At 49.8% G+C, this 13,281-nt stretch overlaps 1 protein-coding gene across 2 annotated transcripts in view; it reads right to left on the reverse strand.

Annotated features, from left to right (window-relative positions):
* Positions 1-5,847: 5,847 nt before the first annotated feature.
* Positions 5,848-13,281, reverse strand: part of ANXA11 (annexin A11) — a 41,104-nt gene continuing 33,670 nt past the window's right edge. For both annotated transcript variants that reach the window (XM_067710378.1, XM_067710377.1), the window contains exons 11-15: positions 13,006-13,099; positions 9,849-9,944; positions 8,783-8,841; positions 8,448-8,570; positions 5,848-6,633 (exon numbers count right to left, since the gene is read on the reverse strand). In XM_067710378.1, coding sequence (XP_067566479.1) covers positions 6,574-6,633; positions 8,448-8,570; positions 8,783-8,841; positions 9,849-9,944; positions 13,006-13,099 — 432 coding nt within the window. In that variant the 3' untranslated portion in view covers positions 5,848-6,573. The remainder of the gene's footprint in view (positions 6,634-8,447; positions 8,571-8,782; positions 8,842-9,848; positions 9,945-13,005; positions 13,100-13,281) is intronic.

Raw genomic sequence — 13,281 nt, forward strand, 5'->3', positions numbered from 1 at the left:
GCATATTCTCTTGTTGGGTGGACAGTTCTATATATGTCTGTTAGGTCTAGTTGATTTATAGTGCTGTTCAAGTTTTCTGTTTCCTTGTTTATCTTTTGTCTAATTATTCTATCCAATAGGGAAAGTGAAGTGTTGAAGTCTCCAACTATTATTGTTGGGACTATTTCTCCCTTCAATTGTCAGTCTGTTTCAAACTTTCTGGGGATCTATTGTTAGACGCATATATGTTTATAATTATTATATTTTGATGGGTTAACCATTTTATTAGGATATAATGTCCTTTGCCAATCTCTGCCTCTTAATTGGAGCATTTACTCCATTTATATTTAAAGTAATTACTAATAAATAAAGACTTGTACCATTTTGTTATTTGTTTTCTATGTCGTAATTTTGGGGCTCCTTAATTCCTCCATTATTGCCACATTTTATGTTAGATGGTTTCAAGTGTACCACTTGATTCCTTCTCCTTTCTTTTACTGTTTTTGTTATTTTCTGGGATTACATTAACATCTTAATTTATAAGTCCAGTTTGAATTAATACCGTTTCAATAGTATACAAAAGCTTTGTCTCTCTCTATATGTCCTATATAGCTCCATCACCTGCCTTTAATGTTGTTATTGTCACAAATCACATCCTTATACATTTTGTGCCCATCGACACAGTGTTATAATCCTTGTTTGGTGCAATTATCTTTTAAATCATATAGGAAAAAAAGAGGTGCTACAAACCAAAAAATACATATTAATACTGATGTTTATATTTACCTATGTTTATCTTTACCAATGTTTCATCTCTTCAGGTGGATTTGAATTACTGTCCAGTATCCTTTCATTTCAGTTTGAAGGACTTTCTTTAGCATTTCTCACATGAAAGGTCTACTAGCAAGAACCTGTCTCAATTTTTGTTCACCCAGGAATGTGTTAACTTCTTCATTTTTGAAGACTATTTTGCCAGATATAGGATTCCTGTTAACATTTCTTTTTGCAGCACACTGAATATGTCATCCCACTGCCTTCTAGCCTTTATGGTATCTGACAAGAAATCAGATGTTAATCTTATTGAAGATCCCTTGTATGTGACAAGTCAGTTCTCTATTGCTGACTTCAGGATTCCTTGTTTTTCAACAGTTTGGTTATAATGTGTCTCAAAGTGGATCTTCTTAAAAATACTACTTACGGTTCACTGAGCTCCTGAGATGTGTGGATTAATGTCTTTCATCAAATTTCTAAGCTTTCAACCACTGTTTCTTCAAGTATTTCTGCTTTCTCTCTTCTCTTCTATGACCTCCATTATGTGTACATTGGTATACTTCATGATGATGTCCCACAGGTCTTAGGCTCTGTTAATTTTTCTTCATTCTTTTTTCTTTTTACTCCTCAGATTGGGAAATCTCAATTGACCTATCTTGAAGTTTGCCAACTCTTTCTTCTCCCTTCTCAAATCTCCTCTTGAGCCCCTCTAAGTGATATTTTAAAATTTATAATTGTACTTTTCAACTCCAGAATTTCTATTTGGTTCCTTTGTGTAACTTCCTTTTATTGACATTCTCTATTTGGTGAGACATCATTCTCTTAGTTTCCTTTGGTTCTTTACACGTGGTTTCCTTTAGCTCTTTGAGCTTTTTAAAGGCAGTTGATTTAAAGTCTTTTCTTGGTAAGTCCAATATCTCAGTTTTCCTCAATTTCTATGAACAGATTTCTTGTTTTCCTGAGTATGGGTCATACTTTCTTGTTTCCTGGCATGCCTCAATAATTTTTGTTGAAAACTGGGCATTTTGAACATTATGTGAAAACTCTGGAAATCAGATTCTTCCCGCTCCCCACAGTTTGTTATTGCTGCTTGTTGAATTTGTTGTAGTTTGTTTAGTGACTTTCTGAACTAGTTTTTTAAAGTCTGTATTTGGTGTGGTCATTGAAGTCTCTGTTCAGTTAACTCAGTGGTCACTAGTGATCCAACACAACTCCTTAAACTCCTGGAACAACCACAAAACCCCAAATTTCCCAGTCTTTACAAATGTGTTGTGTGTGTTGGGGAAAATCTTTGGATACTCTGCCAGGCAGTCTATGACTCTGCCTGCTTCACTTTCTGCATGTGTAGAGCCGGAAGGTCAGCCAGAGGTGAGAGCTTACAGTCCTCTCAAGTCTTTTCTAAGCATGTGCCCAGCCCTAGGCATGTGTGTGGCCTTCTAGATTCCCAGGAATTAATGGGAGCACTCTAAAACCATTATTCCCCAAAGCATCACATCATCGGCCTTTGCTCCCCAAACTTTTCAATTTGTCTCCTGTTTGCCCCAACTGTTATCCCTCTCTCCAGGCATCAGTGCTAATGAATCTGCCTTCAATGTCCCTGAGGGTTACCACCTCCTCCTTGGGAGAGTTCCAAATTAGGTAAAATAAAAGCAAGTCATTTGGGCTTCCCTGGTGGCACAGTGGTTGAGAGTCCGCCTGCCGATGCAGGGGACATGGGTTCGTGCCCCGGTCTGGGAGGATCCCACATGCCACGGAGCTGCTGGGCCTGTGAGCCATGGCCACTGAGCCTGCGTGTCCGGAGCCTGTGCTCCGCAACGGGAGAGGCCACAACAGTGAGAGGCCCGCGTACCGCAAAAAAAAAAGCAAGTCATTTGAGCCAGTCTTTCAGGGAGCAATAAGAAAGATCAAAACAACCAACCATAATTCTTGAGAACAAGGTCCATTCTGCTCCATTCATTGCTAGGAACCTATAACAGAATGTGGATATTGTTTTTGAGGCTGATGCCAAGCTGCGGTGAGGAGGATAAGGCTGGAGTAAGTGAAAATGAAGCAAGATCCTCTCACCAAGACTCAACTTTGTTTTTTAAGCTTTTGTTTGGTTGCAAACTTTCATTTTCAGAGCTCTCATAAAGTTGATCCTGACAGTTTTTGCCATCTTATTTGTCACTTTCACGGAGGAACAGGCTTTTGGAGTTCCCTACTCTACAATTTTTGCTGACTACAGTCAAGTTTAAGAAGCTCTGATCTAGTCTTCCCTTCATTTTAGGCCCAAAGAGGGGAAGTGGCTTATCCAGGGTCACACAGCAAACCAGTAGCTGAGCTGAGACGGGAAAAGGGATGCCTGACTCCTGGACCAGTGCTCTTTCTGATTCAGGGCTGCGTCAGCTCTTATTGCTGGGAAGGAACCAGGTTCAGAGTGGACACCAGTATTAGGCCAAAGCAAGCTTTCCAAGGAGTAGGCGTTGAGGGTAAGAGCCCCTTACAGAGTTGAGACCCTGACTGACCAAATCCTTTGCTGAGAGGGAACCCTGTATAGGGCCAGTTGGAGGACTAAGTAATGATGTCCCTGTCCTTACAGGAACACGAGCAGAGAAGCTTTCAGGTTTGATGGGGTAAAAAATGTAAGCTAGTCTAGTATCTGCCTGGAGAAATGATTAGCTTGATTTCTGTTTTCACGTCTGACTCCACTCCATATCAGCCAGGGCAGGAAGGAGCTGAGGGCAGAAATAAGGGGCCAAGTCCTAGGCTAGGACTGTAACTCCCTGCCAAAGCACAAGGATGGGCATGGCACGGCCATCCAGTTGTTGCTTTGACCATGGGCATCTGCAAAGGCTCATCTTTCAGATCCTTCTTGCCAAAGCTGGGAGTGGACCAGTTCCACCTCCCACCGCCGGACTGAAACACTCTGCCACCTGCTCACCTGTCCTGTGTGTGAACATTTCTAATGTCAGAAGTTCTCTGGCTCAGTGCAGGAGTATTTAGATCAGCATCAGAATATAAGGCAAGCAGGTTACAGATGCAGTTTCTTGGTCCCCATGGCTGCCCAGGGACCTGCACCTTTAACAAGCTCCTCAGAAAATCCTGATGCACACTAGGGTTTGAGAACCACCACTTAGGACCGTTTCCCCGTCTACAAAGTGAGCACTCCAAGGTTCCTTTCTCAAATTTTGCACCTGAAGCAAGTGACTGATTGCCTCACCCTAGTCCTGTCCCTGTCCCTAACACACAGTGTTCATTCCAATGTCCCCACAGCTGTTGAAAACAGACTCAGGGCTGAACTTACCTCATGCCTCATCCTCTGGTTGCTATTCTGGAAGTGACATTAGATGTGCGGCATGGACCCGCCTTGACTAACACCTCCAGGAGGCAGGAAAAGACCCAGTGTAGTTTCCTCCCAGAAAGATGACCTGTAAGATCAATGTCTCCCTCATCTTTTTTTATCCTGAGCATCACCGTCAGTGTTAATAACCTTTTACTGATCTTAGAAGGCAGTAGGTGCCTTTCTTTGTCTCTGGAGAGATCTGTGAGGCATTCACATAGTCCTCCAGCCCATCCTTACTATGAGTTGGGTCCCATGGGCATGACCAAGAGGGAAGTCAGAGGGACAGAAAGGTAGAAAATAAGGACCAGGCTGAACACAGGTGGCCCCCAAGTGTGTAGGCCAGGGGTCTCAAACTCAAAGACGTGTAAGGGCCCAACAGGTAACGTGCACATGGTATATCAATAGGGAGTAGTGGGGCCTGTGGCAAAATGGAGAGTACATACCTAAACAGGGCACCTGTGAGTTGGCGCCAGCAGCAACTGCTGTGCAGGAATTCTGGGCAAGCGTTACTAGAATTTTTGGCTTTTCATGAGAATCCATTCTTCCAGATTTTTAAAAATATGAAATCGCTCAATGCTTAAATGTTGGCAACAAATTCAAATGTCTAAAAGGACTTTTTGGGGACCAAAGTGAATGCACGTACAGGTTAAATACTGCCTGTTGGGCACCAGGTTGGAACCTCCGGTGCAGACAATGGGACAAAGTAATGTCACAGAACATTTACAGTCACGTTATGGGAGGTTGAATCTAGACTCTGGCACAGTGCAGGAGGCCACCAAAGTCGGCCTGGACCCAGGGCAAGTTGTGCAGTGCCTCACAGTTCATCCCACCAGGCAGGTCCCACCTGGCACCCAAGGGCAAGGGGCCCGCCCTTGGGGAAGGGCAGCCAAGCATGCTGGTCAAGAGGCTCCAGGCATGGAAACTGAAGCAGAGCTGACATGACAAGCAGGGCCTGCCGTCCATCCCAGGGCCCACATCAGCCTTTCTGGCTGGGCAAGGCAGATCTAGGTAGACGAGGCTAGTGTCCAGCTCACGGCTGCCCCACGTCCCTTGGGCCATCCCCTCTTCTATGTCCACAAGGCAGGGAGGAGTCACGGTGGTGTTCCCAAGCAGATGTCTACTCTGTGGACAAGCCACTCCCTGGGGCCCCTGCTAGGGCCCAGCAGGCTTGGGCTTCCACCATAATCTCTGATTCTCTCCTTTCTAAACTTTCAACGTAAGAAACCAGAAAGGGAGTGAAGATCCCTGGCCAGAAAACAAGCTTTGGGCTTCTAGAAGTGACGACGACTTCTAGAAACTCTGTCCCTTCTGGACTTGCCTTCTCCTAACACCACCAACCAAGGGGCAAAGGGCCTGCCGGGGACCACAGCCAGGAGCTCCCTTTCAGACTGAAGGGTCCCTGAGGGGAGGAGCCGGTCTCACACCTCTCTGATCCTCCTCAGTAAGGCCTCCCCCAGGAGTCATGCACACCCCCTCCTTCCTGTGCCCCTCCTTCCGGACCTGGCGGGAAGGACCACGCTCCTCCTCCTCGCCCTAGTGGGCCTCACCGTGCCCGCATATGATGCCTTTTCAGCGTCTGGGCCCTGAGCACGAATTTCAGGGACCTCCATTTCTCATGTCCTTATGACCCAGTCCCTGCAAATTACTTATGCTCAGAGTTCCCTAAGCACAAGTTTCTATTTAAAGTCATAAAAATTTCCACCGACTAGTAAGGCTGGACCCCTGCGCTACAGGGCAGAATCATGAAGCACAGGAAAACAAGCTGGCACCAGGTAAACACGTCCAGAACTGGCTGACTTTAATTTGGAAACAGCTTTCGGCCATCGACATTCAGGTTTAAGGCACATTCTCAATTACAAGTAACCCTGTCACTGGCAGGGAGCTGGCTCTGTTCTCGTGGTTTTGCGTGGAACAGATGACTTTCTGGCTTTTTTCTTTTCTAAAAAGGAGTGAGTTTGGCAATAACAAAGCTCATGACACATTCTCACCAGATGCAAAGAGTACTCTTAAAGGTTTTCCCTTTTACTCCTCAGTGAGGACATGGCGCCCCCAGTCCCCACCTGTCTCACCCAAACTGTGTATGCAGCAAAGACGTGTGTGCATCTGTCTGCAACGACTATATATTAAAAAAAAAAACCTCCAAATAAACATACAACATTATATGACTAAAACGAAGCCAGGCGTTTAAGCCACAAGCAAAGGGGAATGACTGCATGAGTCAGGAAACAAAACGTCTCCTTTAGCTGCAAGAGGCTGTGAGGAGTGGGGGTGGGGAGGAGGTATCCTGAGAGAGTTCAAGACCAACCCAGGTCCCTCAGCACGAGCACAAGACACGGATCAGGAGGGCAGGCGGGGGACGGGGCCAAGGTTCTACGGACGGTCCGCGCTGGGACACCAAGGGGTTTTTTGTGGATTTGTTAGAAATAGACAAACATTCTTTTGGCCTTTTCCTGGCATCGCTGTTGCCAGCAGGTGGACAGAAGTGACCCACCAGTCACCACTCAGTCGTTGCCACCACAGATCTTCAGCAGTATCTTCCGGTAGTCCCCAGAAGTGTCTCCCTGGTCACAGAAACAAGTAAGGCATCAGTTAAGCGAGGCTCGGCCAGTTCTGGCTTCCTGGCTCCTGATTTTCTTCTGCCCCAGGTGCCCTTACAGAAAGGCAGCCCCATCCTAGGAAATTCCCCACCGTGCTGGTGCCAGAGCAGGTGAGAGGCTCACACGCTGGCCTTGCAGGTGGCACAGACCTTTGCCAACGCAGTTCAGCCTCCGGAGCCCTCCCATTAAAAAAGAGAAAGTTGGGGGCTTCCCTGGTGGCGCAGTGGTTGGGGGTCCGCCTCCCGATGCAGGGGACGCGGGTTCGTGCCCCGGTCCGGGAGGATCCCGCATGCCGCGGAGCGGCTGGGCCTGTGAGCCATGGCCCCTGAGCCTGCGCGTTCAGAGCCTGTGCTCCGCAACAGGAGAGGCCACAACAGTGAGAGGCCTGCGTACCGCAAAAAAAAAAAAAAAAATAGAAAGCTGTACTCACCCGAATGATCAAAGTCAGAATTTGAAAAACAAATACAAAAAAATTTTAAATAGCCAAAACCCCCCCTACCCAGGGCTAACTACCAGTGGCCTTTGCCCAGTGCATTTTTGTTGCACTAAGTTGGGATTATACCATAATGCACTACTGTGTCCTGTACAGGAAGTGTAATCTACTATGATACGACTGTCCAGTGAAGGGGACTGTTATTATTTGGGCATCCCAGTTCACACTGATATCCCCTCTATCTGAGTCCACTGCACTTACATTAGAAGTAAGGCCACACTTAGCTAATTTCTCATCATTTCCTACCATCGTTTCCTTCCTTGAGGGCAAGGCCTGTTCGGTGCCCACAACCTACTGGCACACACAAGATACTTTGTGAATAATTATTAATTCTCTGCTATCAACAGCATTGCTTTTATATCCAAGAAAAGAGAGAGAAGCCTCTCTCAGTGACATGCCCAACATCAAACGTTAGTCACTCTGAAATCAGGACCTGGGCGTGGTGACTTCAATTTCAAGGTTCATGTGAGTTCAGAAATTAAGTGTCAGACCCCCTGACCCCTGCCACGACAGGAATCAATTTTATCAGACTGGCTCTGGCACAGTGATAAAACAGGAGCTAGTGTCTATCAGACACGTACATGTGTCACACAACATGCTTCACGTGGACCACCTCCTTTAAGACGCAACAGTCCTGGGCGGGGGGTACTATTATTATCCTCCTCTTAACAATGATGGAACTGGGGTTCAGGGAGGTTTAAGCAAGCTGCTTGAGATCACACAGTGAGCAAGCAGAAAAGCCAGAGCTGGACCCCAAGCAGTGTGACCCCCGAGCCCTCCCTGTGAACTGCCTTCCTGTGCTGCCTCCACCACAGAGCTGAGGGATGGGACTAACCAGGGAGCTAGAGCCGCTCACCCTCCAGGGGCTCGGGGCTTGATTTCTCACTGATGGATCACAGACCCACAGGGCGGCTGGATTCTGAAGGCCAGGCACCAGGTGGGGGAGGTCCTGTGTTCTCTGATGCCGATTTTGGACCCTCCCCCCCACAACTGTTTACTGAACAGCAGATGTGCTGGATGTTGGGACACAGAGAGGGGCGACAGCAGGGTCAAGAGGCACCCTGCCATCAGGAGCTGACACCCTGCTGTTGTACAACCAGATGAACAAGTGAAAACTGAAGAGGGCAAGTACGAGGACCACAAACAAGATGCCCATACTTGGCTGAAGCCGAGCCCGCGAGAGCTCCGAGGAGGGAGAGTAAAGGGGACGGTGGGAGTGGCCAGGGAGGTCCGAGGGTGAGCAGGACGCCAAGAGGCAGCCCAGACAGCCCCCAGAGGCCCGTACCGTGATGTCGTGGTACAGGGACTTGCCGTACAGCCGCTTATACTCTGCTCTGATGTCCAGGAGGTCGATCTCGCTGCGAGACACCATGATGCGGATCAGGGTCCGGTCCTTGGTTCCTGCTCCCTAAAGAGGGTGGGCCCAGGGGCGTGAGCAACGGGCCTCCTCACCGTCCACTTCCCCACCTTCCCTGGGCCCTGGTCCCCTCCCCGCCCCTGGGCCCTCTGTCCTCTTGGCTGAAGGGTGGCCCTCCTCATGCCTCCTCCCCTGAGCAAGGTCCCAGTCACGAGTGGGCTGAGACACCCCCCACCCAGACCCTGCACCTGGGGGTTACCTACCCTCATGGCCCTGTTGAGCCTTTCAGCAAAGAAGGCTGGGGTATTCTTAAGACATTTCACTAGAAGAGAGAAACACGGCATAACTCGATCTGCAGAAAACTCAGTCCAGGAGGACATGACACACACAGCATCCTCTCAGGAGGTCAGATGTCAATCAAACACACCGCTGCATCCACCTTCCTCTCCCCTCATCTCTTCTAGGCTCAATTATCCTACAATCCTGGCTCCAGCCCTTTGGAACAGAGACATGCAGAGCCTGGACACCAACCCAACACATTTCCTGACAACCAATGTGATGCAGGAAGCTGTGCAGGGAAGGAACGTGAATGGTGTGTGGAACCATGTTGCTGCTCAGGCAGGAGAGGACAGGCTGGAGATGCCATGACCCTCGTGGAAAAGGATGGCCGAGCGGAACGAACATCTAACTAGGGTTCTCAGGCCACGATACCTACCATGGGGTACACAGGGAAATCTGTCCCATCCAGAAAGCTCCAAGAAAAGCAAAACAGAAGAAGGGCAAACCGTGATGTTCCCAAGTGGGTATAAAGAGGGGCCAACCCCAGGGTTGGGGGAGGGGGTAGGATGGACCTGGAGCCCATCAGGCCCTGCTCTGGAAGACATGACACAGGCACTGCAGGAAGTACACCAGTGTCCTGGGAGCTACGCCAGCTTTCCTTGCCCAGGGCCTGTTTTGCTGCTGCAAGTAAAAAAATCTTTCCACGTGTTTCCATCACAAACATCTGACAACTGCCTGCAGGGATGTATTTTTAGAGGAAACTTGGCAGGATATGCATCATCTTCCTCCGGGAGAACAGTTGGTCACGTTCCCACTAGTGCCCGCACTGCAGCTCCCTCCCCCAGGGCTGGGCTTGAAATATAAACAAGACGCCTCCAGAGGCACGACTACGCAGCAACCGAGAAGCAGCCTGACTTCCCACCGTGTAGGCAACTGGATTTAGCAATCGTGGACCCTTTCACTATGAGCTTCCTCAACCGGAGGCTGGGTGAGCACCCTGAAAACTCACCACACACGACAGCCCCGCAGCGGGCAGGCCAAGATACCCACCCACGGCCAGCATGCCCTGCTCCAGGTCCCCGGACATCTCCCGGCAGATGCTCTTCTCAATGTCACGGCCTGTCATTCGCTGATATTCGTTGAAAACTAGGGGCAAGACAGAGGGACATGTTATGGACTGAATCCTGTGCCCCCCCAAATTCCTTTGTTGAAGTCCTAGCTCCTAGGACTTCAGAATTTAACTGTACTTGGAGATAGTCTTAAAGAGGTAATTAAGTTAAAATGAGGCCCTTAGCGTGGGTCCAAATCCAATCTGATTGGTATCTTTATAAGAAAAGGAGACTTAGACACACAAGAAAACACCAGGGTTGCAAACACAGAGGAAAGATCACACGCGGACACAGCAAGGAGGGGGTCGTCTGCAAGCCAAGAGGAGCGGCCTCAGGAGAAACCATCGCTGCCAGCACCTTCATCTTGGACTTCCAGCCTCCAGAACTATGAGAAACTATGAGAACTATGAGAACTATGAGAACTATGAGAAAATAGATTTCTGTTGTTTAAGCCACACAGTCTGTGGTATTTTATTACGGCAGCCCTACCTGACTTGTACAGGACACGTGGTGAGGAGGCCTCTGCCCCTACCCAGAGCCCACCTCTCGCCCTCTGCTCCCGGCGCCCTGGACGGCCCCAGTGACCACACCTGCTCAGCTCTCAAGTTGGCCAGTTCTTTGCCCCAGGGAGAGTGCACCCCCCCACCCCCCAGGACTGCTCACCGTCCCCTTACCAGCACTGCCCTCGCCGCTGCTCACCCATCACACCTCAATCCCCGGCCCAGGAGCCCTGACACCAATAGTCTCTTCCCAGATCCCCGCACCTCCAGCCCCAGCCCTGCTCCGTCATTCTATGTGCCAATCTTTCCCAGTCTGACGGCGAGCGAACGCCCATCCAGTGCCCCTGCTTACCCTGGGATGGGCGGAGCACCCACAGGAAGTGTGGGCTGTGGGTTCCGAGAGAGGCAGGTGACGCCATGGAGACCTGCGTCCTAAGCTGAGCTCTGCCCCAGGATATAAACCTCCTCTTCCCCAGCCAGGGGCTCAGTTTCTATCTGTGTTCTCCAAACTGCTGTGATTTGCATATCAGTATCATGATTTCTGCTACATCTGTATCCAACTTCATTACTTACTGCTTTCTTCCGGTCAGCTCCTCTTTCCCCCTGACTAATAACATTTGTGAAAGCGGGGGTTTGATGTGCTACAGACATATTCCATACTCATTAAAATAAGCAACGATTAAGATGAGCATATGCTCGCTCGCGCTCCAGTACAGAATAGGGCAGAGGTTAAAAAGTGTGCTCTGGAGGCAGGCGGCCTGAGTTGAAACCCCAGCTCTGCCACGTTACCACCTGGGTAGCTGACTTCCCCAACCGCCCTTTGCCAGCTTCCTCATCTGCAAAACAGGAGAATGGCCCCTATTCGCATGTATTAAAGACTCAGTGCCTGCACAGAGTGGGTGCGGCGATTTCACCCACCCACGCTGCTAAGTGTGGTCATCGTTCTCTGTCCTCACCTGCCCTCTCATATTCGCCGCTGACACTGCTGGTTTCCAGGATGCCCCTTTCTTTGGGCGCCCCTTCTAATTCTCCTGCAATGGCCAGGGCCCTGTCCTCAGACTGCTTGGTCTCCCTCCCGTCTCCCTCTGAAGGGACCTCTTGCAGTCCCAGAGCCTCAAACTCCTTCGACCCACTCATAGTTCCCAAACTGCCATCTCTAGCCCAGACCTCTCCTGGCCTCTGGCCTCGCAGACCCGTTGCCTACACGGTATCTGTGGCTCAAGGCTCCTGACTTCCTTCCCTCCTAAAGCCTACTCCATGCACAGCTTCCCAGTCTTGGTCAAGGGCCCCCTCCCCTCTTCCACTGACTCAGCAGGAACAAACCCCGTGTCATCCCTGACTCCTTTCTCTCTCTCACACTCCACGTCCAGTTCATTGGCAAACAGGGCCAGAATCTGAGCACTTCTTGCTACCTGCCCCTGCCAGCTGGTCCTGGCGACTGTCACTTCTCCCCTGGAGTTACTGCGGCAGCCTCCTAACTGGCTTCCTGCTCTGCCATTGATCCCTTCTCTCTTCTCAACACAACAGCCAGGACACTCACAGAACCTAAGTCAAATCACATCTCTCCTTCACTCAGAGCCCTCCAATGGCCTCCCGTTTTATTCAGGGTAAACACCTAAGTCCATGCAATTGTCATCAGGGCTTCCTACCGTCTCTGACCTCACCTCCTCCTATGCGCACTCACTCCATCTACTCCACCTCACCAGCCCCCTTTACTGTTTCTCGGTTGCACTGGGAACCCCATGCTCAGGGCCTTTGCACCTGCAACTCCTCCATGTTTTGGTTTTTTTTGCTGTACGCAGGCCTCTCACTGTTGTGGCCTCTCCCGTTGAGGAGCACAGGCTCTGGACGCACAGGCCCAGCGGCCATGGCTCACGGGCCCAAACGCTTCGTGACATGTGGGATCCTCCCGGACTGGGGCACAAACCCGTGTGCTCTGCATCGGCAGGCGGACTCTCAACTACTGCACCACCAGGGAAGCCCCCTTCATGTTTTTAACTCAAATGTCACTACCCCAGTGAGGAATGCCCCCAGCACCCTCCGACACCTTTATCACTTCCTATCCTAGTTTCGAACTTATTCTTCTCTAAAGATTTACCAACTGGTACAGATTGTATTTGATTTTTGTTTACTGCCAGGCTCCCCAAACAAGGTGAACCCCCTGAGAACAGAGATTCTGCAGGGACACCTACTCCATGACCTGGCACGTGGCAGGAGCTCAGTTTATATTTGTTGAAGGAAAGAGTAAATAAGTGTTACTTAGTACTATTAATTTTTTATGCCACACTTTGGAAACCACTGGGTCAGGTGCTCTTGAAGGCTCTCTCAACTCTAATGTTCCACATTATAGCAGATAAAGAGACCAGCCAACAGGAGGCTCCCATTTCTCTAACCTCCTCCCTTGCTTTCCTGCAGAACGGGATGCTTGCAGACTCAGGAAACCCACTGATAATATCTTTTAAATCTCCACCAGGGGGCTCTTTCAAGGAAGTGAAAGGCCCATGCAGAGCGGAACTGCTAAGTGTTCCTGCAAGCTGTTTCCTGCCATACCTCATCTGACCTCATTACCTGGCTGCAGGGAGGCCGGGACTGCCTTACCTGCCACCAGGTGGGCCCGGCTCCGGGAGCACAGAACTGCATTGAACTTGGACTCATCTGTTCCGAGGCGATTCTCTCCAGCTGCATAGAGCTCCTGGACAGAAGAGGGACAGATAGACATGCAATGCAGACCTCACCCCAGACTCCAGGCCCAGGTCATGGAGGAGAGCTGGGCAGAGTCTCCAAGCCCTACAAGCCCAGAGGGGAGGGAAAGGGGGGCAGGGCCCCAGCTGAGCCCCATTCACTGTGCTGAAGTAGACACCACCCACACATCCT

Source organism: Pseudorca crassidens, chromosome 16 (assembly GCF_039906515.1).
Source record: "Pseudorca crassidens isolate mPseCra1 chromosome 16, mPseCra1.hap1, whole genome shotgun sequence".
Taxonomy (NCBI): Eukaryota; Metazoa; Chordata; class Mammalia; order Artiodactyla; family Delphinidae; genus Pseudorca; species Pseudorca crassidens.